Source organism: Natrix helvetica, assembly GCF_964273705.1.
Source record: "Natrix helvetica genome assembly, chromosome: 15".
NCBI classification, from domain to species: Eukaryota; Metazoa; Chordata; class Lepidosauria; order Squamata; family Natricidae; genus Natrix; species Natrix helvetica.
In genome coordinates, this window is record NC_138565.1 from 2,957,537 (window position 1) to 2,984,009 (window position 26,473).

General features: G+C 47.4%; 3 protein-coding genes and 1 long non-coding RNA gene across 11 annotated transcripts in view; 3 read left to right on the top strand and 1 right to left on the bottom strand.

Annotated features, from left to right (window-relative positions):
* SCAI (suppressor of cancer cell invasion) overlaps nucleotides 1-6,263 on the bottom strand; it is a 36,199-nt gene extending 29,936 nt beyond the window's left edge. For 4 of the 7 annotated variants that reach the window (XR_014176517.1, XM_081967267.1, XM_081967270.1 and 1 more), the window contains exon 1: nucleotides 4,314-4,468. The gene's annotated coding sequence lies outside the window, so the exon portion shown is untranslated. Of the gene's footprint in view, nucleotides 1-4,293; nucleotides 4,469-6,156 lie in introns of those variants that run through there. The other 3 variants (XM_081967266.1, XM_081967268.1, XM_081967269.1) reach the window with 3 other exon arrangements.
* LOC309399485 overlaps nucleotides 1-10,498 on the top strand; it is a 338,217-nt gene extending 327,719 nt beyond the window's left edge. Inside the window, exons 2-3 of the long non-coding RNA XR_014176530.1 lie at nucleotides 218-250; nucleotides 10,443-10,498. This is a non-coding gene — a long non-coding RNA (uncharacterized lncRNA). The remainder of the gene's footprint in view (nucleotides 1-217; nucleotides 251-10,442) is intronic.
* Nucleotides 6,413-9,343, top strand: RPL35 (ribosomal protein L35). Its single transcript, XM_081967749.1, has 4 exons — nucleotides 6,413-6,592; nucleotides 7,367-7,503; nucleotides 7,660-7,741; nucleotides 9,134-9,343. The coding sequence occupies exons 1-4, from the start codon at nucleotides 6,590-6,592 to the stop codon at nucleotides 9,281-9,283; spliced, it is 372 nt and encodes a 123-aa protein (XP_081823875.1). The 5' UTR covers nucleotides 6,413-6,589; the 3' UTR covers nucleotides 9,284-9,343.
* Nucleotides 10,499-15,713: 5,215 nt separating the features above from the next.
* On the top strand, nucleotides 15,714-25,117 carry TOR4A (torsin family 4 member A). Of its 2 annotated transcripts, none has more exons than XM_081967296.1 (2): nucleotides 15,714-15,825; nucleotides 22,967-25,117. In XM_081967296.1, exons 1-2 carry the CDS (start codon nucleotides 15,795-15,797, stop codon nucleotides 24,214-24,216), a joined length of 1,281 nt encoding a protein of 426 aa, XP_081823422.1. In that variant the 5' UTR covers nucleotides 15,714-15,794; the 3' UTR covers nucleotides 24,217-25,117. The 2 variants fall into 2 exon arrangements, with proteins under 2 accessions (XP_081823422.1, XP_081823423.1); XM_081967297.1 differs by lacking the exon at nucleotides 15,714-15,825 and adding an exon at nucleotides 17,828-18,330 and having other exon boundaries at nucleotides 22,967-25,115.
* The last annotated feature ends 1,356 nt before the right edge of the window (nucleotides 25,118-26,473 follow it).

Consider the following 26,473-nt stretch of genomic DNA (forward strand, 5'->3'; position numbering starts at 1 on the left):
GCATTGCATTGGAAGCTCTTTGCCGTTGTTGTTAGTTGTGAAGTCGTGTCCGACGCATCGCGACCCCATGGACAACGTTCCTTCAGGCCTTCTTGTTCTCTACCATCCTCTGGGGTCCATTTAAGCTCACGCCGACTGCTTCAGAGACTCCATCCAGCCACCTCATTCTCTGCCGTCGCTTTCTTCTTCTTTTGCCCTCCATCGTTCCCAGCATGAGGTTCTTCTCCAGGGAGTCCTTCCTTCTCATTAGGTGGCCAAAGTCTTTGAGTCTCCTCTCCAGGATCTTCTGAAGAACAGTCAGGGGTGATGTCCTCTAGGACTGACCGGTTGGATGGCCTTGCAGTCCAAGGAACTCGCAGGAGTCTCCTCCAGCACCAGAGTTCAAAGGCCTCCATTCTTTGGCGCTCAGCTTTCCTTATGGTCCAACCTTCAAAGCCATCCATTGCAAATAAAGCTCATTGGAAACCCCTAAAACTCCATAAAAACTCAACGAGTGCATTCCAAGTCTTTGTGGACGACCATGTACACACACCATCCTTTAAACACACAATATTATTTAGGGTTTCAGTCTTTAACCAAAAGGGCAAAGTCTCTTTTAAGTCAAGCTTGATGGTTGGGGATGATTTCCACTCACCCAGTTAGCCTGCAGAGCAGCTAAGAGAAAAGTTTCATCTCCGTTTCAAAGCCGAAGAGCCAGCGCTGTCCGAAGACGTCTCCGTGGTCCTGTGGCCAGCATGACTCAACACCAAAGGCGCACGAAGCGCTGTTCCCTTCCCACCAAAGGTGGTTCCTATTTTTCTACTTGCATTTTTACATGCTTTCGAACTGCTAGGTTGGCAGAAGCTGGGACGAGTCACGGGAGCTCACTCCGTTACGCGGCGCTAGGGATTCTAACCGCCGATCTTTCTGATCGACAAGCTCAGCGTATTAGCCCCTGAGCCACCGCGCCCCTTTAAGCATAGATATATTCATGAGCATACGCAGAGTACCATCCCCAAATTCATTTCCCTTTGAGGTTCTCAAGCAAAGTTCTGAACTTTGAAAAAGAGAAATTAATAATCTCTGTTGTTGTTGTTGTTTTTAAAAAGTCTACCTGAAGTCCACACACCACGAAATTGTCAAGAGTAGGATATTGATATTGCGTGGGATATCAAGAAGTAGATATTGTGGGTCTATCTAATTCATCCTATTAAGTCAAACCCCTCAGCTGTCAAAAAAGCCAACACAGTTCTAGGCTGCATCAACAGAGGGATAGAATCAAGATCACGTGAAGTGTTAATACCACTTTATAAGGCCTTGGGTAAGGTCACACTTGGAATATTTGCATTCAGTTTTGGTCACCACGATGTAAAAAGGATGCAGAGACTCTGGAAAGAGTGCAGAGAAGAGCAACAAAGAGGATTAGGGGACTGGAGGCCAAAACATATGAAGAACGGTTGCAGAAACTGGGTATGTCTAGTTTGATGAAAAGAAGGACTAGGGGAGACATGATAGCAGTGTTCCAATATCTCAGGGGTTGCCACAAAGAAGAGGGAGTCAAGCTATTCTCCAAAGCACCTGAGGGCAGGACAAGAAGCAATGGGTGGAAACTAATCAAGGAGAGAAGCAACTTATAAGTAAGGATAAATTTCCTGACAGTTAGAACAATTAATCAGTGGAACAACTTGCCTCCAGAAGTTGTGAATGCTCCAACACTGGACATTTTTTAAGAAGATGTTGGGTATCCATTTGTCTGAAGTGGTGTAGGGTTTCCTGCCTAAGCAGGAGGTTGGACTAGAAGACCTCCAAGGTCCCTTCCAACTCTGTTAAGACTTCCCACGTAGCAAACGAAGACACAGCTTCACCAGTCCCAGACTCCAAACCAGATGGAAACTGAGTTCCATCAAGGTCACCTTTATCGTAACTGTGAAAAGGACCTCTTAAATAATCATAACTTGATTAGTGCTGCTTCCATGAAGGACCAACCAGACAGGGAGACATTAAGAAAAAGTGCCTGGTATCATTTGGGTCTAATAATCTAGGAGCATCTCTGATCAATTGGGAGGATTGGTAGTCCTCGACTTACAATCACAATCGGGCACCAAACCGTCACTAAACAAACTGCTGTAAGTCGAGGGCTACCTGTCAAGAGACGCAAATTTTATTCTAGGGCAGGAAATGAACAGAAGAAAAAAAAGAGGAAATACCCAAGCTATAAATATCCTTTCGGAATAAGCTGGTAGTAACAAGAATATGAAGGGGGGAAATATGAAAACATTAAACCAGTCTATTTTCTTAAGAGCAACTTCGACACCTTGGCGAGATCCTCTTGTTAAAAGCAAGAGGGGTGTTAGGTGTGTTTTTGCTTTGATTGTCGATGAATTTTGCCACCCTTGGGAGAAATTAAAAGGCGACAGGGGAAGGGAAAAAATCTGTTCCTCCCCCTTTCCCCCAAGCAAGCATCACACAACTTGTGTGTGTGTGTGTGTGAGAGAGAGAGAGAGAGAATTACAACACATCCACCAAAGTACTGCAAGATTAATGGGGAGATACAACATTTGTGTAGTGGGAAAGAACCATACAGCTTATTCAATTGATTGTCATTTAAAACAGAAGAGGGCCGGCAAAGATTGTAATTATGGAGGGGGGGGGGAGAGAGAAGACAGCAACAGGGCAGAGGGAGAAGCAAGGACATTCCCCTCCCCTTACACACACACACAAAATCCAGAAACCTTCCTCATAAAATGCTTCCACTACACATCACCGAAAGGCTCAAAGGCAGCCCAAGGAGGGACTCAAAAGCCACTCAAGCTAAGCCCTCCACCTCCAATTTCAGGATGCTCGGGGGTTTCTCTGGGAGAGCGGGGGCTCCCCCCCCCCATTCGCACACAAAAGCAAAAAATCAGTCAATCAAATGGAAGCCCATTTAGGAGAGGGAAGGGGTTGAAAAAAACCACCAACGTTTCTGGTGCCATCTATTGTCTGATAGATCCTGGTGGAACATCTCCAAGGCATCCCCCCCACCCCAAATTTTAGGCCTTCCCAGACACCACCACCCCCGTTTTGCAGACACACAAACACACCATTCTCCACCACCGTTGCTCTGAATAACACAACCCCCCCCCCTTCTCTTCCCATCGCAACAACTGGCTTGACCTCCTACCCAATCTCACCTGCGGGCTCAAACCTTCCCGATTGCCCCCCAACTCACTCCTCCTGTATCCCCCCTCCCCATTTCCAGATGGAAGCCCCCTCCCCGTGTCTTCTTTCAAGAGAACCCCCCCCATTTCTTCTCTGCCTCTCATCTTGGCACCCCCATCCCCGCTTTCTCATCCAAAGATCAATGTCCCCCTCTTGTCCTTTCATGGACAACTCACTCCACCCACCCCCAACCCACATTTCTACTCTGCATAGACCTCAGAATCTCAAGACAAGCCTTCCTCCACGGTGTTGGTCTTCGGTGGTGGTCCTTCTCATCCGCATGGAGGGGTGGGGGGTCAGCTGACATCCAAAGGGGTCCAAGCCGAGGATGGAGAAGACCTTTGGCTGTCCTTTGGCTGATCTGACACCCCCCCCTGTCCAAATCTCCTTCTCCGACCCCCCCAATCTTTCATTGGGCATCAACCAATGCTACTCTCCCTGCACCCTCCCGTTTCACATCTCCCCTCCCTTGCAACCCCCTCTCCCTCTCGCCTCCCCCCACCCCAATGGCAGAAGCTTCCCCACTCAATGCTCCCCCGAAGCTCTCCCCATCCCCCCCACCCATCATTAGGATCCGTCATTCAGCTTGGAGACCCCTACCACCCTGGATGCCCCCCACCTCCCTAAAAGGCCCCTCCAGCCCCCTCCCCAATGGCAGACTCAACCTCTGAAGCCTCCCCTCTTAATGCTCCCCTTAAACTCTCCCAATCCCCCCCACCCATCTTGGGGATCCGTCATTCAGCTTGGACCCCCACCCTGATATGCCCCCCCTAAATGGCCCCTCCAGCCCCCTCCCCAATGGCAGACTCAACCTCTGAAGCCTCCCCTCTTAATGCTACCCTTAAACTCTCCCAATCCCCCCCACCCATCATGGGGATCCGTCATTCAGCTTGGAGACCCCCACCCCACCCTGGACGCCCTCCACCCTTTCAATGGCCCCTCCAGCCCCCTCCCCAATGGCTCTAAGCTGGAACTTAGACCCTCCCCGTGCCCAGACCCCCGACCCAAATCCCCCAGCCCCTTTCCGCCTCCCCTTCCCCAAATCCCCTCCCCTATGCCCCCTCCCCTCGTCGTCGCCCCCCCTCTTTCCGCCCCCCCGCGACCCCTCCCCACCTTTGGCTGGCAGCCCTTACCGAGAGGCCGGGCCGGTTGAGGGCAAGCGCGGGCGGAGGGGCCGGCGCTCTCGGCATTGGCGCTGCCCAGCCAGGCGGCGGCCGGAGCTGCGGGGACTCAGCGCTCGCCTCAGGTAAGGGAAGGATGGAGCGGCGCCTCCCCCTCAGCCTAACCTGGGCACGGCCTCGCCCGCCCCGCCTCCTCGCCCAGGAGGATCCCCCATTGGCCGCGCGCCCTTGGCGGAGGACACCGATTGGCCCAGCCGGCTGCCACTCGCGCGGCTCCTGGCTCTCGTCCTCAGCAAGTCCCGGGCGGCCCTCGGGAAGCGGGAGGAGGGAAGAGACAGAGAGAGAGAGAGCGACCCCTGCCGGTCAGGCGCGGCGTTGCCGGCGGGAGGCGCTTGATACCTGCGGATTGCACGAAGTGGGAAGGGGTTGTCTGGAGGGAGGAGTGGGGAGGGGGAGGGAGAGAGTGAGTGCGTGCGTGCGCGCGGACACACGTTGGCCCTCGTGTCAAGCTCTTTCGCTGACATCAGAAGCCTCACCCGCGTCGCGCGCGTGCATATGGGCACCCAGGCACACGCGGGGTCCCGTACATACCTGTGCATCCCCCCCTCCCCCGCATAACAACACAAATGCACACCTCACACTCAGGAAAGACGCATTCTGCTGAGGGCAATTATGTGCAATCCCATGTTTGTGTGTGTATCTCTCTATATGTATCTATGCCTACCTATTTACCTATCTTATCTATATATATACACACACACAAACACATACACACTCTCTACCATCTATTGTCTCTCCCTCTCTATACAGTATCAATCTATCATCTATCTATAATTGTATTGTACAGTGTTTTGTGTACCTCCTCCTCGTCATTTGTTTTATAATGAATTGTACGCCGCCCCGAGTCCCTTGGTGGAGTGGCCTATAAATTGGATTAATAATAAATAAATAAATAAATAAATAAATAAATAAATAAATAAATAAATAAATAAATAAATAAATAAATAAATAAATAAATAAATAAATAAATAAATAAATAAATAAATAAATAAATAAATAAATAAATAAATAAATCTATCTATCTATCTATCATCTATCTATCTATCTATCTATCTATCTATCTTATCTATCTACAGTACGTCTACCATCTATTATCATCTCTATCGATCTTGTATCTATGTCTACCATCTATCTATATATCTTTCAATCTACCTATCTATCTCTACAGTATGTCTACCATCAATTATCATCTATCAATACAATATAATAGCAGAGTTGGAAGGGACCATGGAGGTCTTCTAGTCCAACCCCCTGCCTAGGCAGGAAACCCTATACCGTTCCAGACAAACATCTTAAAGACTTCCAGTATTGGGGCATTCACAACTTCTGGAGGCAATCTATCAGTCAATTTATCTGTCTGTCTGTCTGTCTGTCTGTCTATATCTATCTATCTATCTATCTATCATCTATCTATCTATCTATCTATCTATCTATCTATCATCTATCTATCCAGCCATCCACCTCTATGTCTACCATCTATTATCATCTCTGTCATCTATCTATACAGTATTCATCCATCCATCTCACATATATATTTATAGCCATAAAATACAAATGCACACCTGCCAGCAGACTCACATTCTATGTATATATACATGTACGTATATAGAGTTGCACTAACCTAACCTGCAAACGTTATTTGTATGAAAAGGAAACTCAATACTCTGAACTGACAACTCTCACACGCAAACACACACTACACAAAAACTGTTTGGTACAAGGCAGTATAACAGGTAACAAGCAGGCAGGCTTAGGCAAATCGTTCAACCCCAACAAACCCACTGAATACACGTACACACAAACAACGCGCGCAGACGAACAAAAAGTTGTGATCTTTGCACACTTAATTTTACTTGGGCAATAAACGGAATGGCTTGCAATAAATCATCATCATCATCAAGAAAAGCTACGCGTTATTAAGAGAGGCTCCTGCTCCCTTTTTATTTAAAATGTAATTAGTCGGCTGATCATGATAATTGCTCCGTGATTCGATCCCCGAATTGATCAAAGCGCCTAATGATCCGTTTGCAAACCCGGATTGATAACTTAACTCTTCCCAAGGACTAAACCACTCCAACAAAGGGGGGGAGAGAGAAGAAGGCAAAACCGTCATTCCTTCCTCGCTCCCCCCTCCAGATTTGCTTTCATGGTTTGATCCGCACCGCGGGCTTCCTGTTCCTTCCCGGCTTCCGTCCTTTCCTTTCTCGTCGGTAGTAGCCGTTGCAGTGATGGTAAGAAACCGCCGGCGGGCGGGGTATCGGTTCGAATCCGGTTCCATCGGTTCCGAGGAGGGGCTTTGAGGCCGGGGTGCAAATGGGGTTGGCGTGGGGAAGGCTGCTTCAGCTAGGCCGCCCCATATGAGGAATGAAGTGGCGGCGGGAGGGCAGCTATGGGGCGGGGGAGTGAATAGGCCTCGCTGGGGCCGAGAAGAAGCGAGGACTTTGCAATGGGGAGTGGAAAGAGAAAGAAAAGCTTCCGGGTCGTGAGCCCTTTGCTTAGGTGGGCTTTGTAGTCCCCTGCTTGAGATGGGCTTTGTTGCCTTTGGCTAGAAGAGGGTCCCAGGAAGATCCCAAAGCTTTATGGGTAGGACCGAACCTTTTAGGCAGCATGGTGTCTAATCATAAGGATATAAGCAACACGTTACCGTCATGCAGTCATAAATGGCAGGAGATGGGTGATAGGAAGGAATAGAAGAACGATTAATAGCAATGCAGCCTTAGTGAATAGTTTGACAGTGTTGAGGGAATTATTTGTTTAGCAGAGTGATGGCATTCGGGAAAAAACTGTCCTTGTGCCTAGTTGTTCTGGTGTGCAGTGCCCTATAGCGTCGTCTTGAGGGTAGGAGTTGAAACAATTTATGGCCAGGATGCGAGGGGTCTCCCCCATACCATCTCCACTTTAAGTTTATAATGTGGGAAGTTGCTTTTTTGTTTATTGGCAAAGGCAGTGTTTAGAAAGCTATCCGCCTTTTGCTCTGCGGTACTAGATGTTACTTCTGTCCCTAGGCCAAGATCAAAGCCCGTGACCTGCGAGGGAAGAAGAAGGAAGAGCTGCTGAAACAGCTAGATGACCTCAAGGTGGAACTGTCTCAGCTCCGCGTTGCCAAGGTGACTGGCGGAGCAGCTTCCAAACTCTCCAAGATGTGAGTTTTCCCCTTCTCTCGGACTCTCTAATCGGGGTGGAAAATAAAGACCCCCCAAAATTGTGAGAGATTAAATCCAGCATTGCTTGTTGCTTCTCTGATCCTTCATTCTCTCTCCTGTGATTTACTCACCTATATTCTTTTTTAAATCTCCAGCCGGGTGGTTCGCAAATCCATTGCCAGGGTGCTGACCGTCATTAACCAGACCCAGAAAGAAAACCTCAGAAAATTCTACAAAGTGAGTCTCAAGCGTTCATTCCTGCCTCTTTTTGTTAGAAATTCCTTTGGGTGGAAAATGTCAGGCCCCAAGAACGACCAATGGAGTTTACTTTGCAGACTGTAATATAAAGAGGAGGCTGTTCTGGGGGGGGGGCACAAAAAGTGGGGGAGGGGCTTGATGGCTCAGTGGTTAAAGACACTGAGCTTGTCAGCTGGAAATTGGACAGCTCAGGTTCAAGACCTGAGTGCTGTGTGTTGGGGTGAGCTCCTGTTGTTTGCTCCAGCTCCTGCCCATCGAGCAGTTCTTATCACACGACAGTTGCAGCATTCCCATGATTGCGTGATCAAAATTCAGACCCTTGGCAACTGGCTCGTAATTTTGACGATTGCAGCGGGTCATGCAATCCCATTTTGCAACCTTCTGATGAGCAGAGTCAACGGGGAAGCCAGATTCGCTTAGCGGCGGCGGCAAGAAAAGTTGTCAAACGGGGCGAAGTTCACCGAACAAACATCTCGCTTAGCATCACAAATTTTGGGCCCGAAGACCACTTGTACTTATGCCAAGACAGAACATGGGTTTGATCTCTGGCACCATGCTGGATTCTTTCTGCTAGGCCTTCCTGGAGCCCGTGGGAATGTCTAAACACAGACCGGAGGTTCCTTTGATGTGTGTTTACATCAGGCATAACAAGCCATTCAGAGGACACTGTCTGAAACAATCAAAAGCCAAGCACAAAGTCTTAACACGATTTGCACACCGAGATAAAATATGAAACAGATCCATTCATCATTCTTAGCTTTTCTGGCCGCCTGGAATGATTCAACACCAATGAGTGTGCACCAGCCCATTGCAAACGAGCCTTTTTTTTAAAAAGCTGCGTATGTCAGCCTTCCTTTCCCACAGTGGCCAGGCAGCCGTTTACTGGGAGGCCCAAATAATGAAAAAAAAAAAAAAAAAAACTAGGAGCAGGCGCTCAAAATTGACAACTGGAAGCCAATTTCTTCTGGTCCCAGAGGAAAGGATCAGGACGCTTCGTAATATTGCAGGATAGAAGATTTATTGGCTAACTTCTAAATTGGCACTCAGATAAAGGTCAGCAGAATTGGGGGGGGGGGGACAACTAAGAAAACAGGGTCAACTTGGGAGTAAAGCCACACCTTGGAAGTGATTGGCCCCTCCCATAGGAGGCAAAAGAGGAACGACTGGGGAGGGGGCTTTTGCAGGAAACAATTGGTTCCTTCGGTCTGGAAAGTTCTGTTTGTGGTTATAAGAGACTCCCAATATGTTCTTGCTTTGCTGCACTTCCATCACATGTGGCAGTATGTCCCCGGGGACTGTTTGCATTTCCAGCATTTTGTAGACAGGATACTAGTGTTGACTTCTTCTTTTTCTTTTCCCTCCTGCCCACAGGGCAAGAAATACAAGCCGCTGGACTTGCGTCCGAAGAAGACACGGGCCATGCGGAGGAGGCTAAACAAGCACGAAGAAGGCCTGAAGACTAAAAAGCAGCAGCGGAAAGAGAGGCTTTATCCGCCTCGCAAATACGCCCTGAAGGCCTGAAAACCATTGACTGTCGAAGAAGAACTGGCGCATTAAAAGTTTTTCAACAAAAAAGAAGAAGCTGTGATGGTCTCTCTTGGGGAACCGCAGTTGGGCTTGGAGATAAGATGGCACCGTATTTTTCAGAGTATAAGATGACTCCCCCCCCCCCCCCAAAAAAAAAAAAAAACAGTGAAAAACTGGGTGCGTCTTATATGCTGAATACAGCATTTTTTGGCCTCCCGGAACTTCGTCCTTGTGCATCCCATTTTTTGGGGGGAAATGGACATACAGAGGGTTTGGGAGGCCTGCAGAGTGCAAAAACTATTTTTTTTAACATACCTCTTCAAAATATTGGTGTATCTTATACCCCGGTGCATCTTATAATCCGAAAAATACAGTAGTTAGCTTGAAAGGCTACCTACCTGCGTAGGTAAGACAGGTGGGAAGAATTTCTCCCTTCTCCCACCGTGTTATTAAAAGTCACAGTCGCCCACAGAAAAATAAACACTGGAGGTCCTTGACTTAACAGCCATTTTGTTTAGTGGCCATTCAAACTTACAGAGGCACTGAAAATGTGACTTAGGGCTTTTTTCGCATAGCATCGCTGTTGGTCACATGATCAAAATCCGGATCTCGGCAGCTGGTTCATATTTAGGATGTTGGATGTTGTCCCCGCCCCTGGGGTCATGCAGTCGTTTTTTTGCAACTTTCCTGCAGGCAAATGGGGAAGCCAGATTCATTTGGTTGTTAGTGGCGAAGTTGTGTCCGACCCATCGTGACCCCATGGACAACGTTCCTCCAGGCCTTCCTGTCCTCTACCATCCTCTGGAGTCCATTTAAGTTCACGTCTATTGCTTTGGTGACTCCATCCAGCCACCTCCTTCTCTGCCGTCCCCTTCTTCTTCTTCTTTTGCCCTCCATTGTTCCCAGCATGAGGCTCTTCTCCAGGGAGTCCTTCTTCTCATTAGGTGCCAAAGGATTTGAGGGAGATAGATAGATAGATAGATAGATAGATAGATAGATAGATAGATAGATCGTTGCTGTGAGTTGCAAAGTCATGTCCATGTTCTAATTGTCAGGTGACTCCCTCCAGCCACCTCCTCTGCCATCCCCTTCTGCCCTCCATCATTCCCAGCATGAGGCTCTTCTCCAGGGAGTCCTTCTTCCTTCTCATTAGGTGGCCAAAGTCTTTGAGTTTCCTCTTCAGGATCTGGCCTTCTAAAGAGCAGCCAGGGTTGATCTCCTCTAGGACCGACCGGTTGGATGGCCTTGCAGTCCAACGGATTCGTAGGAGTCTTCTCCAGCACCAGAGTTCAACTCTTTTAACAGCTGCAGCGGTTCACTTTAACAACGGTGGCAAGAAAGGTCGTAAAGTGGGGGGAAACTCAAATGTCTTGCTTAGCCACAGATAATGTTGGGCTCATTTGTGGTCGTAGGTGAAGGACTACCTACGTTAGCAAGATTAGCAAAATACTTCCCCACCCCCAATACAGAACCTGGTTCACCTCTATAATTGGTTTCCTGCCGTTGGATTGTCGATACGTTTGGGTGGTTCAAGGAGAAAATGGCCCCAAAACCCAGGTTGTTTTCTAGCTTATTTCGGGCCAAAAACAGCTGGGAAAAAGGCCAAAAAACAGGCCAGCTGTTCTTTGGATTCCCAGCTCATGCACACACATTCCAGTTCGGACATTTTGTGCCGAAGAGATTCACCATCGCTACACTAGACCAAACTGGAAATCCTAACAATTCTCCCGGTTCTTTTCTGGTTCTTTGTTGCCCCTAATTTCAAATAACCTTGTTTCCTCTTTCTTCCCTTCCAACGTGAGCTCCTATTCGCTGACCACTAAAAGCATGATATTCCAAACTGAAGCCGTTCACCGGTTCCTCCTTCCTGTTTCCTCTGAAGGACAAGACGAGGCATTTTCCAATCAGTTCCCTTGTTTGCCGATGGTTAAAGCGTGGGGTCGTATCCAAAAGAAAGCTGCATTGCTAGGTCCCAGTCGTTCATTATACTTACTAAAACTTTTGCATACAACAGCAAAACCAAAGGGGGTGGAGGGAAATGCAAGAGGAGGAGGAGGAGAAGAAGAAGCACCAGAGTTAAGAAACATAACAGGTGACTTCTGGTTTCTTTTCAACAGATCATGATGTCTCTTATTGGGGACAGTGAAATGCAACAGCGATATATAATATTTTGACCATGTACACTTCTAAGATGTGTACAATCGTGGAGCATTTTTAAAAAATTGTTCAGTTTTTATTTTGCCTTTATTATTTCTCCAAATAACTGAAATAACATGTCCATCACTAACTATATCATCCATCTATCATCCATCCATTATCTATCTATCCATTTACCCCTATCTATATATCTATCATCTATCCATCCATTATATATCTATCCCTATCTATATCTTTATCATCCATCCATTAGATATATATTTGTCTACCAGTATCTATCTATCTATATCCCTATCTATATATCAACCATCCATCTATCTAGCTATCTACTGTATCTATCTATCTATCTATCTATCTATCTATCTATCTATCTATCTATCTATCTATCTATCTATCTATCTATCTATCTATATATATATATATATATCTATATATATATATATATATGTTGTATTTGTACTGATAAATAAATAAAGGGAGACTAGTATAGATCTATTTCGAGCTAATTAGCTCTCATCAGCTAGCCATACCCTTACTGGGATTTGAACCCGGGCTGTATATCTTAGGCAGAAGTCTTAGCCACTAAGCCACGGGCTCACTTCCTTATCAGTTGAGCCAGGGAAATAGGTATGTATTTGTGTTACAACCCCTGGTATGCCTAAATATGGGAGGAAGGTCACTACTCCCTCTTTCTGTCCTTCGGCTTATCACAGAAGACCATGCAGGCAGAAAACCATATTTTTATTTTTAATGTTTAAAAATATGGTTTTCTGCCTGCATGGTCTTCTGTGATAAGCCGAAGGACAGAAAGAGGGAGTAGTGACCTTCCTCCCATATTTAGGCATACCAGGGGTTGTAACACAAATACATATCTATATATCTATATCTATCATCTATATCTATCCATCCATTATCTATCTAGCTATCTACTGTATCTATAGCTATCTATATTTATCTATCCACCGTCTGTCTCTCTCTCTGTCTATATCTTTTGCTGCCCATCTCTTAAAACAATTCAAAATTTATGCATGCCTTGTTATTTGTATCCTGCCTTCATTATTTTTACAAGGCAACAAACATATCCAACAGACTTTCCTCTTCCTATTTTCCTCAACAACAACAACCCTGCGAGGTGGGCCGGTCTGAGAGTGACTGGCCCAAAGTCACCCGGCCAGCTTTCACGGCTAAGGTGGGGGCTAGCGCTCACTGCCTCCTGGTGAATTGGCCCAAAGTCACCCAGGTGGCTTTCATGCCTAAAAGCAGGACTAGAACTCACGGTCTCCTGCTCTTTAGCCTGGTGCCTTAACCCCTAGACCAGGGATGGCGAATCTTTTCGACACCAAGTTCCCAAATTGGAATACATGTGCACCAGCTGGCCAGCGTGTGCTTCGTTTTTCGGGCTGTTTTCAGGCTGTTATCCCAGGACATTACATTTCCTTTCCCTTTGCAAATCTTTTGCAAATTTCCGTTTCCTTTTCAGACAAAGCCGCCAGCCTGGAGCCCTTTCTGGCTGGCCCCAGAATTTATTGCTGAGCTCAACAAGCTAAATACAGTAGCAGCAGCAGCAAACATAAATGTTGTCTGTACCATTGATTTCACGTCTCCCAAGTCCTGCTTTGGCCATCATCATGTCTGCCATATAAAAAAGGCAAATCATTTTTCTGTGGACCACCAACATTTTCTCACGGACCACCAGTTGGTGGCCGCTAGATTAGAAGACCTCCAAGATCCCTCCCAACCCAATGAGTCTGTCTTCCGTGGTCTAAAAAACGCCTCTGCTTTCCATCCTGAATTAAGACACTTTTAAGATTCAGGATGTCAATTGCATTAGAGAAGAGACGACACTTTGAATAGTATGCTAGGGCCTGCAAACAAGAGTTCATTGGGGAACAACGGAAATAAATCCTAGTTTTCTTGCGTGGCAAATGCAGCTGGACATGAAGCTAAGCTACCGCAGGCCATCCATGCATCCATCCATCATTCCACCTGAAGTGGATAACCCTGTTTGGCAGGTTCTGGATGATATCGCATGCAAAGCAGTTTCCGTCAGTGAACTGGGAGAATGCCCCTCCCTCCCTCCCATCGGATGGTTGCTGCTAAATATTTTTCTAGAGTTAGGCACAAGCAGCAGTCCCAAAAACGGCGTGCAAATGATTGTAGGGAGAGAGCATGGAGAGAGAGACAGAAAGTAAGAATTTCAGCACGTAGATATTCCCCTTCTAATAATAATAATAATAATAAATTTGGATTTATTAGCCGCTCCCTTTCCAAGTAGGACTCGGGGCGGCGTACAATGGAGCATATAACATAAAATACATAACAACACCAAACGTACATACATACACAACACATATACATATACACGGAGGAGGAAACAAATTACATCAATAGACAGTTAAAAATCTACTTTAAAATACCCCAATTGTAAAAACCCAATAAAATTAATATTTAAGAACAATTTAAAAAACAGTTTGGAGGAATGGGAAAATTACGATTGCGATTGAGCCAGGCCGGATAATTGAAAGAGGTGGGTCTTCAGCTGTACACGGAAGGAGCGGAGATCGGAAGTAATCCTGATGTCACGGGGGAGGTCATTCCACAGGGCTGGGCCCATCACAGAGAAGGCTCTGCTCCTGGGTGTCGCCCCCCGACACTGTTTGGCGGACGGCACCCGGAGAAGTCCCTCTCTGTGTGAGCGAATTGGTCGTAGGGATGTGTGGGGCAGGATGCGATCCTGCATATAACTAGGCCCTGTGCCATGGAGCGCTTTAAAGATCATAATCAAAACCTTGAAACCTTCTGTCTCTCCTTCCTTCTACCTCCTTCCCCTTCCCCCCTTTTCTCCTCCTTCTCCTCCTCTCTCTCTACTCCACCTCCTTCTCCTTGTCTATGGAGCTCCTCATCTCCCAGATCATGGTTGTCCCCCCCAAGGTGCTTTTTTTCAGGAGGCAACAGGACTTTCTGGTTTTTCTTGGAAGACCTTTCGTTCTCATCCACCTCGAACATAGAATATCAGAGTTGGAAGGGACCTTAGAGGTCCTCTAGTCCAACTCCCTGCTCGAGCAGGAGACCCAAAGCCATTTCAAACAAATGCTTATCCAGTGCTCTTCTTCAAAGCCTCCAGTGGTGGAGCGCCCATCTGGAGGCAACTTCTGTTCCACTGATTAATTATTCTCAGTGTCAGGAAATTCCTCCTTAGTTCTAAGTTGCTTCTCTCCTTGATTAGTTTTCACCCATTGCTTCTTGTTCTGCCTTCTGGTGCTTTGGAGAACAGCTTGACTCCCTCTTCTTTGGGGCAGCCTCTGAGATATTGGAAGACTGCTATCATGTCTCCCCTATCCTTCTTTTCTTTCTTTCTTTTTTTCAATTTTTCAATTTTATTAACAAACCTGTAAAAAGCACACACACAAAACTTAGACGTACAACACATTTACACAATGCAATACAAACAGGAGCTTCCTGTACTTTCTAGTAGCAATTATCAATCGATACCGCTCACCTTATATTATTTCCCCTTCTATTGTATTTCATTTGGATTTCACCTTTCTTAACTCTCTTATTTTACTCACAACTATTGTTTTTGAGTTTGGTTACATTCCTTCATTGATTCTTGTTTCTTTCCTCTATCCACCTATATCATTTATCCCATATCTGATAGAATTCCGATTCTTCTTTTCCCTGAATTTCTTTAGTTAATTTGTCCATTTCAGCACAGTCCATAACCTTTCTTATTATTTCATCTTCGCTTGGAGTAAGTTTGTTTTTCCATTTCTGGGCAAAGGCAATCCTTGCCGCCGTAATTATATGTAGTATTAAATACTGGATTTCTTTTTTGTATTTCGCAGACATTATTCCTAATTTTAAAAAAAATTCAGGTGTCCATTCTATTTTAACTCCCGTTATTGCCTCCAGCCAACTTTTGATCTTTTTCCAAAAACTTTTTAGCCTCCTCACAGGTCCACCAAAAATGGTAATACGTTCCGGGTATCGATTCGCATTTCCAACATTTTGGGGAGGTCGTCCTTCTTTCCTATTAAACGAGACCTACCCAGTTCCTGCCACTGGGTTTCAGACTGCAATAGACTCTTATCTCTAAAATTGCATTTTCCTCTTCTTCTTTTCTTGCTTCACCTTTTGTCATTTCTTTCTGCTTTTCCGCTGTGGGCTTCAACCTTTAGGGCTTTTGCATCAGATATGCAAAAGAGGGGAGCATAATCTGTCCATTGTCGAAGCTCCCTCAGTACATTTGCATGTGGTCATCTCCCAGGCTGATAGAGTAAGAGAGCAGAAAGTCCGGAACAAAACATCAAGCGGTTGTCCCGACAAGGGAAGCTGAGGAATGTCATAGATGGAGCTAGCTAGAGAAGACCCTCCCAATGGTGAGTGACCAGGGCTTTCTTGTGGCAGCAGATTCGGACAGTGAGGAGGGTTGGGGAGGAAGATGGGCCAGTCCTGGAGTCTGGGGAAGGCTCTGATGAGGGCTCTGCGTCCGAGGCAGAGAGGGGGTCAGAGCCGTATGCCAGTTACCAGCTGCCTTCGGAGTCAGACATCAGATGAACAGCTGGAGCCTGTTCTCAGTGTGCGCATGCGCAGAGCGGCCAGACGAAGGGAAGAGCTAAATAACAGGGGTCGACTTGGGAGTAAGGCCACAGGTGGACGATGAACGGCCCCTCCCAGAGGAAATAAAAGAGGGGCGAAAGGGGAGTGGAGTTTGCAGGAGACCATTCGTTCCCTTCATTGGTTCAGGACTCAAGAGAAATAAGCTTCAGTGGGTAGAAAATGTTTGTCTTGCAGGAAATATTTGGGCTCAGATGAGCTGAATCTGTCAGGGTAGATAGGGGTCAAAGTCGGTAGAGATTCTCTGTCATCCAGGTCAAAGGTGCTTTTTTTTCCCCCAAGCGGCAACTGGACTTTCTGGTTTTTTCTTTTGAAGACATTTTGCTTTGCATCCAAGAAGCTTCTTCAGCTCCGACTGGATGGCAGGGGAATGGAATTGACCTGGATGGCTGAGAATCTCTACAGACTGCTCTACAATTTGGGATAAATACCCTTCGAACGGTGTGGGAGTAGGCATGGATTTCCAGAAAGGGGGGGGGATTGCAGACTGCAGGAATCAGGAGCATCACTCAGGGGCCCTTGAAGGCACAGAGAAACCTCCAAGTGGCCTCAAGGACCCTCTAAAAAGGATGCAAATGACCAGCTGTCTGCAAGGAGTATCAATCCTTCCATTCCCCACCGTGCAGTCAGAGCAGAAGAAGCTTCTCGGATGAGAAAGGAAACATCTTCAAAAGAAAAGAAAAAAACCCCAAGAAAGTCCAGTGGCCTCCTGGGGGAAAAAAAGGCACCTTTGGGTAGGTAGGGATGTTAACCAGGCCAGGCCCGGTTCGTACGTGGATGGGACGAGCAGATCACCCTACTTTGGGGAAGTAGGCATGACTTCAGGAAGGGCAGCAAAGGCAAAAATAAGAAATTGCATGGGTCCCAAGTGCCCAGGAGTGGAACTGAAGAGGAAGGAAGTTGACTATCCTTGGAGTTCAGAATATTTTCACTTCTTCCTTCCTCTGGCTTTTACTGGCTGGCTGAGACCATCGCTCGAGCGCTAATGAGGAAAAGAGGCCATGCTTGAACACCCAACCACCCCTGACCTCAAAGTTTCAGGAAAAACGGCTTCTGCCTGTTGCGGGAATGTCCCCATTGTCCTGCTGGACTCAACGCATTCCTTGGCTCCCTTTCTAAACACCCATTTGCCCTGCCCCCCCCCTCTGTCTTTCTCTGTCTGTCTTTCTCTGTCTCTCTGTCTCTTTCTTAAACACCCCTTTGCCTCTCTCACTCTCTCTCTCTCACACACACACTCTCTCTTTCTCTGTCTCTCTGTGTCTCTCTCTCTCTTGTGTCTTTCTCTTTCTCACTCTGTCTCTCTCTCTGTCTCTCTCTTTCTCTCTTTCTAAACACCCCTTTGCCTCTCTCTCTCTCTGTGTGTCTCTGTCTCTCTCTCTTTGTGTTTGTCTCTGTATCTCTGCCTCTCTCTCTCTTTCTCTGTGTCTCTCTGTCTCTCTCACACACTCTCACTCTCTCTCTGTCTCTCTTTCTCTGTCTCACACACTCTCTCTCTGTCTCTCTTTCTTTCTCTCTGTGTGTCTTTCTCTCTCTGTCTCTCTCTCTGTCTTTCTCTGTCTGTCTGTCTCTGTCTCTCTCTCTGTCTTGTGTCTTTCACTTTCTCACTCTGTCTCTCTCTGTCTCTCTCTTTCTTTCTCTCTTTCTAAACACCCCTTTGCCTCTCTCTCTGTGTGTGTGTCTCTGTGTGTCTCTCTCTTTGGGCGTGTCTGTCTGTCTCTCTCTCTCTCTCTCTCTCTCTCTGTCTCTCTGTCTCCCCCCCCCTCTCTCTAGCTGACCTGAACCTGGTTGGCTGGTCAGTGTTGAGAGCATGTCCAACCCACCCCGTCATTAAAAGCGAGTTTCCTGTGCAGCCGGGAGGCAGCCAATGCAGAGAGCCGTTGGCAAAGGAGAGTTGTGTGCTTGTGTGTGTGTGAGAGAGAGAGAGAGTGGAAGCAGAACCTCTCTTGCAACAGACAGAGCTCTCAGCCAGCCCTCAGGCCCTCGGCCAAAACTTAGCTGCAGCGCAACTGAGATAAGAGCTGTGGCAGCCGGGCGTGTGCAGATGGAGAAGGAAGCATGAGGAAGAAGGAAAGCGGTCTCCTCCCTGGTGTGCTGTTTTCCTCTTTCTTTCTCACACACGCACACCAAAAGCAGGTGACGGGGCCTCTGAACCCACAGCTGGACTTTCCCCCAGCCGAATCCGATCCCTGAGCAATGGGACGGGTGGCTTTCCTCTGCAGAAGAGAAGACGATCCCCGGCTGCTGAAGCTCCCCGAATCAGACGCTTGGTACAGTAAATGTCCTGCTTTCCTGTGGGTGGAGGATGGATGGTATGGGGAGGGTCAGCAGTTGAATGGGATGGGAAGCTGTGAGCTGCGAAGGCTGCAGCTTGGCCAGGGTTGGTGGGCGCTTTGGGAAATGGAGCCTTGTTTGTGGGGGGGGGGGGCGCGGGGTCTTGCTCCTTTGCTTGCAGGCATCTCATCACCCAACTAGGTAAAAACATCAGTGCTGGTGGAGGTGACTTGTGCTCTGTTCAGATACGGGTGTTAGCTTGGTGGTTTGCTTGCAGAGGTTTCATGACCCAGCTAGGGAACATCATCAGTGCTAGAAGAGAGTGGGGTTTGTGGAGAGGAGGAGGAGGAGGACTGCGGAGTCCTTGCTACTCTCTCTGCTTGGTTATCTTCTTGCAGCCGTTTTATTACCCAACTAGATAACACCATCAGTGCCACTGAGTGTAACTCGCTCCCTGTGTATACACTGTAGCTCTGAGCTTCGTTGTTTTGTGGCAGACGTTTCCTGACCCAACTAGGTAACATCATCAGTGCTTTAGGAAGTTTCGGTTCAAAGAACCAACTAGAGTTTTAAATATTTCATTTGGGGGGCATCGGTTATCGGTCAGAGGCGGAGAGGCTGGTGAAAAAACAACAACTTCTAGACATGACTAACTTGTCGTAAAACATCTGCAAGGAAACCACCAAGCACGGGGAACACCAAGGACCCCACAGTCGTCGTCCTCCTCCTCCTCCTCTTCTAATTCTAATTCTTCTTCTTCATCTCCTCCTCCTCCTCCTCTTCTAATTCTAATTCTTCTTCTTCATCTCCTCCTCCTCCTCCTCTTCTAATTCTAATTCTTCTTCTTCATCTCCTCCTCCTCCTCCTCCGTCTTCTAGCACTGATGATGTTCCCTAGTTGGCTAATGAAACATCTGCAAGAAAACCAGCAAGACCATCAAGGACCCCACAATCCTCCTCCTCCTCCTCCTCTTCTTCTTCTTCCTCCTCCTCCTCTTCTTCTTCCTCCTCCTCCTCTTCTTCTTTCTCCTCCTCCTCTTCTCCTCCTCCTCCTTTGTGAGACTTCTGCAAGAAAACAGCCAAGCTTACAGTGCATCAAGGACCCCCTAGCCCTCCTCCTCCTCCTCCTTTTCCTCCTCCTCCTCCTCCTCCTCCTCTTCTTCCTCCTTCTCCGTCTTCTAGCACTGATGACGTTACCTAGTTTGGCTAATGAAACCTCTGCAAGAAAACAACCAAACTTACAGAGCATCAAGGACCCCATAGTCTTCCTCCTCCTCCTCCTCCTCCTCCTCCTCCTCCTCCTCCTCCTCCTCCTCCTCCTCCTCCTCCTCCTCCTCCTCCTCCTCCTTCTCTTCCTCCTCCTTGGCAACCCAGCTTTTGAGATAGGTTTTTTTTCCCTGCTTCTTGATGGCCATGACTCATTTCCGATTCCAACAAGCCACATGTGGAGCCGAAGAAACAAATGGGGAAAAAATGGCAAGGAAGTGAATTTAGGAAAACAAACTCTCTTAGTTAGAACTTTCAACTCGTCTGCAACGCTGGAAGTTTTCACCTCTTGTAAAACCTGCTGGGCATCATTTTGGGAAAGGGGGTCTTTTTTCCCATATTTTTTTAAAAAACACCCAAACAAAGCATTGCAAACCGTGCAAGATCAATCAAGGAGGAGTTTCGCCTTAAACTGACGCAGGCGAAGTCTGAAGCAAGCAATTTTTGGGGGAGAGGGAAAATAAATTCCGTTCCACAAAACGGAAATCAAACTTCGAGCCACGTGCAGTGTTGCAAAGAAACGCAGGCGGTCTCGGTCAACGACTGCAACCGGCCCCCGGAAATGTCCAGCCGTTCAGCGAGACACGGCGTCAAGCGAATGTCGCCCCGTGCTCTTGCCACGGCGGTTCAGCGCCGTCGGACTTTGAGCGGCCGCTAAACGAGTCACAATGTTTTAAATGTTTTAAATTTATGCCTGTACACCGCCCCGAGTCCCTCCTGGGAGAGGGGGCGGTCTAGAAATTTAATAAATTAATTAATTATTATTACAACATCAAGAACTACCTGTAACCCTTTCCTCCCCCCCTGCTTTGAGAATTTAAGAAGCCGAAATTCAAACGGATCCTTAGTCCCTTTCTCCTTCTGTACTGAAAGAGGGAAATCTGGGCCGCTGACAAGCCCGGAATGAGATCCAACTGGTTTGCTCAGTTCTTCCTAACTGCCCCCCCCTCCAGGAATCACAGTTAATAATTATCTTTGAAGCAGAGAGAATTGCCCGATGCAATCTGTGCAGCCGGGAGATTGACGCAGGCTTTCACAAGCCACCTAAGCGTGACCCAAGCATAGGAGCCAGAGGCTTTGTTGGAACACGTCGGTGAGGTTCCTGAGAAATTCATTGTCTCGTCGTCACAGACCACGGAGGACAAACACAGATAGCCTTTATTGTCACTGTACACAACGAATACGACGAAACCGGGTGACGGAAGATGAGAAAGAGGAACGATGAAGGGAAACAGCTCCGTCTGCCTGGCTGGAGTTGTTGAGTTGTGGCGCGTCGGACAAAGGCTGCTTGGGAGAAGCTGCTGCCCATAGAACATGCATGCACGCACAGACCTAAGACGAAGCTCTAACAGATTCTAAAAGATGAACTGAGTTGGAAGGGACCTTGTAGGTCATCTAGGCCAACCCCCGTGCCCAAGGAGGAGACCCTACACTATTTCCGACAGATGGCAGTCCAGTCTCTTCTTGAAAGCTTCCAGGGATGAAGCTCCCACAACTTCTGAATAAAAGAATAATAATAGACTAACAGAGTTGGAAGGGATCTTGTAGGTCATCTATTCCAACCCCCTCACTCAAGCAGGAGACTCTACACTGACAAAGGGCAGTCCGGTCTCTTCTTGAAAGCTTCCAAGGATGAAGCTCCCACAATGTCTGAAGGCAACTTCTGTTCCATTGGTTGATTGCTCTCACTGTCAGAAAGTTCCTCCTTATTTCTAGGTTGAATCTCTCCTTGGTCAGTTTCCATCCATTATTCCTTGTCTGGCCCTCAGGTACTTTGGAAAATAGCTTGACCCCCTCCTCCTCTCTGTGGCAGCCCCTCAAATATTGGAAGACTGCTATCCTGTCTCCCCTGGTCCTTCTCTAGATTAGCCATGCCCAGTTCATACTCACTATACCCATGACTCAGTAACTCATGTACAGGTATCACAGGGAAGCTCTGGAGGACGAGCACATCCAGAGTACAGGCAGGACTTACACCGATTCGTTTAGTGACTGTTTCAAAGTTACAACCCCACGGAAAAAAAGCGACGTGGGCCCGTTTTTCACACTTAGCGACCGTTGCGGCGTTCTCCACAGTCACATGATCCAAATTCAGAGGCTGGGCAACTGGCATGTACTTATGACGGCCGCAACGTCCCGGCCCATTTGGCTGTCAAAGGCTTACCTGTGTACTCCCAGAGCTGGGCTGCAGAAATGCAGCTGGCCAGCAGAGGGCAGGGAAGACCACAGAATGGCCATCCAGGCCATTCTGTGGTCTCTCTCTTTGTTGCGGGATCTTAGGGAGAGGAGAAAGTGTGCCCGTCATGGGCAGCCTGGAGGGAGTGTTGCTCTATCCCATGTGCCAGGTCCTGGTTGCAAGGGAGGCTTCAGCCAGAGTGCTAAGCTCCTGAAAGAGCTGGTCCCCTGCGACCAACTTTGGAAAACCATGGAAGGGTGGGGAGGAAGGGCAGAAACGGTGCACAATGTAATCCATTTCATTCTCTCTGTGTGCGTCTCTCTCTCTGTGTCTCTCTCTCTCCTCCATCTGTCCATCACTTCAGAGAGAGAGAGAGAGAGAGAGAAAACAGAGACCTATCTATCTATCTATCTATCTATCTATCTATCTATCTATCTATCTATCTATCTATCTATATCTATCCATCCTTTCTATCTTTATGTCTGTCTGTCTGACTATTATCTATCTATCTTTCTCTGTCTATCTGTCTCTGTGTGTGTGTGTCTACTATCTGTCTATCTATCCATGTGTGTCTCTCTGTCTGACTCTATTATCTATCTATCTTCCTCTGTCTATCTGTCTCTCTCTCTCTCTCTTTCTACTATCTATCTATCTATCATCTATCTATCCTTTCTATCTTTATGTCTGTCTGACTATTATCTATCTATCTTTCTCTGTGTCTATCTGTCTCTCTCTCTCTGTCTTCTATCTATCTATCTATCTATCTATCTATCTATCTATCTATCTATCTATCTATCTATCTATCCTTTCTATCTTTATGTCTGTCTGTCTGACTATTATCTATCTATCTTTCTCTGTGTCTATCTGTCTATCTCTCTCTCTGTGTGTGTGTGTGTGTGTCTTCTATCTATCTATCTATCTATCTATCTATCTATCTATCTATCTATCTTCAACCTCAAACTGTCCACCGTGGACCTCACCCCATTCCCAAGAGGTCCGTAAGGGGGGCGTGCATAAGCGCACCAGCGTTCCTTCCGTCCCTGTCCGACTGTCCCCATTTACTTGTACTCATTTCTTTCTTTCGTATCCATGTTTATACTTATTCCTGTCATCTCGTACATATTCGACAAACTAAATAAAATAAATGATTTTTTTAAAAAAATAAATAAATGTCCTTTGCTCCCTCTACAGAAAAACCGAACCAGCAGGAAGACGTCAAGATGGAAAGCAGAAAGAGTCCCGTGAAAAGTCCACAGAAGTTTTCTTTGATGTCCTCCCCAGTGCGGGCTGTGGTTCGCCTTCGAAAAACAGCCCTTGCTTTTAAAAAATGCTACTTGCCCGGAGAGAAACTTCTTCAGAGGCAGCTTTCCCTGGGGAAAAGCAAATTAGCCAGCATCTCCAACCAAGCATCTTTCAACAGTTCCCAGTATTTCACTTTCGACCCTGCTGGCCCGCTCTCGGTGACCAAACCCAAACGCCGTAAGAGGAAAACAAAGAACCCCCGAGTGTTATATCCGGAGAGCTCGAGGAAATACCTGCCCACCGAACACCGGAGCAGAGCCACGAAGTTCCTCCTCTTGTTCGTGGCCATCATTTGCTTCCAGATCCTCAACGCCATCGAGAACCTAGATGACAACCTCATGAAGTACGACCTGGATGGGTTGGAGAAGACCATGGCTCGGGAAGTTTTCGGGCAGCCCGTGGTCATCGAGAGGGTCATGGGGTTGCTGAAAGACTACCTGGCCACCCACGTCCATAACAAGCCGTTAGTCATCTCCTTCAACGGTCCGAGCGGCGTCGGCAAGAGCCACCTCGGTTGGCTTCTCGCCAAGCACTTCCGGTCGGTGATGGGACCCCGTTCCGTGCTCCATTATTTCACGATGCATCACTGCCCTACTGAAAGCTCCGTCTCCACCTGCCAGCTGGAGTTATCGGAGACCATCGGAGACATGGTGGCTCAAGCCGAAATGGAAGAAATCATCCCCGTGTTTATCCTGGATGAGGTGGAATTCATGCCCGACACTCTTTTGGAGACCCTGGGTGGGTTTTTCCAGAAGAACCAAACGAACGAGTACCTCAACGCCATCTACATTCTCATCAGCAACCTGGGAGGCGAGGAGATCACCCACCACTTCCTCCAGAACGTCTCCGGCGACTTGTTGCAGCCTCCGAAGAATCTGGAAGAGCTTCAGACCGCTCTTCGGCCCCTCCTGAGTGACGTCCACCCTTTCTGGACTGGGGTGGAGATCGTTCCCTTTGGGTTGCTGGAGAAAACCCACATCTTGAACTGCTTCTACGAGGAGATGATGAGCGAAGGGATTTACCCCAATGCAAGTCACATCGAAGTCTTGGCCGGCCAGCTCAGCTATTACAAAAAGGCAGGGAAGGAATTCGGAAGGACTGGTTGCAAACCGGTGGTCGCCAAGGTCAATCTCCTATAAGGACAGAGGCGGGCAGTCCTTCACTTATGAAAGTTTGTTTAGTGACCATCCGAAGTTGGAACGGCAGTGAAAAAAGTGGCTTGTGACCATTGGTCACACAACCGTTGCGGCATCCCCGTGGTCACCTGTGTTCTGACCGAGGCTTCCCAATTAGTCAATTAATAGAAAAACTCCTTGTCTTTCTATTAATTGACTATGAATTCTGCTCTTTCACCTCGAGCAAAGTCTTTTGTGGGAGGATTTACAGTCACAGACCTTATCTGGCTTGGAGAGCTGCCAGGCTGATCTCTGCAAAACTTGGCATGGAGTCTCGGAGAGTCACGAACCAATGAAGCGAACTAATGGCCTCCTGCAAACTCCACTCCCCTTTCTCCCCTCTTTTATTCCCTCTGGGAGGGGCCATTCATCGTCCACCTGTGGCCTTACTCCCAAGTCGAGCCCTGTTCTTTAGCTGTTCCCTTCGTCTGGCAACTCTGCGCATGGGCACACTGGGAACAGGCTCCAGCTGTTCTTCTGCCCCACTGACGTCCCACCCTGGGAGTCAGGTGATCAAAGCACCATCCGGTTGCTAAGTGCCCATATTTCGATCACATGACTGCAAGGGGTGCTGCAACGGTTGCAAGTACGAGGACTTATAAACCACACACACACACCTCCCCTTTCCCCTTCGTAACTTGGAATGGTGGCTAAACGAAGGATTGTAAGTTGAGGGCTACGTTTTTGGGAAGGGGGCATGGTGGAAGGTGGGCAAGGCTGAGTGGGCGGGGTTAAATCAGAACGGGTGGGGCTTCAAGAGTGAGGGGAATAAATCGATCTTTCCCGCTGTCCCCTTGTTCGGACACAGTCGTTTCTGCAAACCACAATAAACAGAATGTGATTCATGCCGGTTTGTCTATTTTTTCTGGAGCTGCATCTTTAGATGTGACCCGTGAAAATGGTGGCCTTGGGGGATTTTTTCTCTAGCAGAGAACAGCCGCAAAGATGATTAGGGGACTGGAGGCGAACATATATGAAGAACGGTTGCAGGAACTGGGCATGGCTAGTCTAGTGAACAGAAGGACCAGGGGAGACAGGATAGCAGCCTTCCAATATCTCAGGGGTTGCCCCGAAGAAGAGGGAGTCAAGCTATTCTCCAAGGCACCTGAGGGCAGGAGAAGAAGCAATGGGTGGGAACTAATCAAGCCTGGAATTAAGGAGAAACTTTCTAAAAGTGAGAACAATTAACCAGTGGAACAGCTTGCCTCCAGAAGTTGTGGGGGGCTCCATCACTGGAAGTTTTTAAGTGACTAGACAGTCACTTGTCTGTAATGGTATAGGGACTCCTGCTTGAGCAGAAGACCTCCAAGGTCCCTTCCAGTTCTAATCTGATTGATTGATGAACAGGTTGCAGGAATTGGGTATGTCTAGTTTAATGAAAAGGAGGGCTAGGGGTAACATGATATCAGTCTTCCAATATCTCAGGGGCTGCCCCAAAGAAGAGGGAGTCAAATTAACCTCAAAAGCACCTGAGGGCAAGACAAGAAGCAACAGATGGAAACTAATCAAGGAGAGAAGCAACTTAGAACTGAGGAGAAATTTCCTGATGGTTAGAACAATTAATCAGTGGAACAGCTTCCCTCCAGAAGTTGTGAATGCTCCAACATTGGACGTTTTTAAGAAGATGTTGGACAACCATTTGTCTGAAGTGGTGTAGCGTCTCCTGCTTCAGCAAGAGGTTGGACTAGAAGACCTCCAAGGTCCCTTCCAATTCTGTTATTCTGTTGTTTCCTGTTACCTGGGATAAGGTGAGTGAGGAGCTAAGATTCATAGCACCTGCTGGTATTAATCACCCCTGGGAAATCACCCACTTTTCCCCCTGAAAGAACCTGGCATTCAAATAAAGGAAAATAAGATTCAGCTTGAGAAGGCAACCAAACCCCACTAAATTAAATTTTTTCCTTTGAAAATTGAGTTGACGGGAGAAGGCGGTGAGTCTAACAAAGCCCTCCGGGGATACAGAAGTCATCCCTAGCGCTTCTCTTCATCTCACTCTCCTGGCCAACTTTTGCTAAAGCCATTGCATAGTCAGCAGCAACATCTGGCTCCTTTTCCAGATGTGTTTCTTGCTGGAAAAAGAGCTGTTGGGCTTGCGTACCCAAAGAAAAGGAAGGAAGGAAGGAAGGAAAGAAGGAAGGAAGGAAGGAAGATAGATAGATAGATAGATAGATAGATAGATAGATAGATAGATAGATAGATGATAGATAGATAGATAAGGGAG

Bases quoted from the DNA above. Each gene is read 5' to 3' on its own strand.
- TOR4A (XM_081967296.1), top strand. From the start codon at position 15,795: ATGGAGCTAGCTAGAGAAGACCCTCCCAATG. The intron at 15,826-22,966 runs GTGAGTGACCAG...CTCCCTCTACAG, and splicing joins TAGAGAAGACCCTCCCAATG to AAAAACCGAACCAGCAGGAA.
- RPL35 (XM_081967749.1), top strand. The intron at 7,504-7,659 runs GTGAGTTTTCCC...TTAAATCTCCAG, and splicing joins GCTTCCAAACTCTCCAAGAT to CCGGGTGGTTCGCAAATCCA. The intron at 7,742-9,133 runs GTGAGTCTCAAG...TCCTGCCCACAG, and splicing joins ACCTCAGAAAATTCTACAAA to GGCAAGAAATACAAGCCGCT.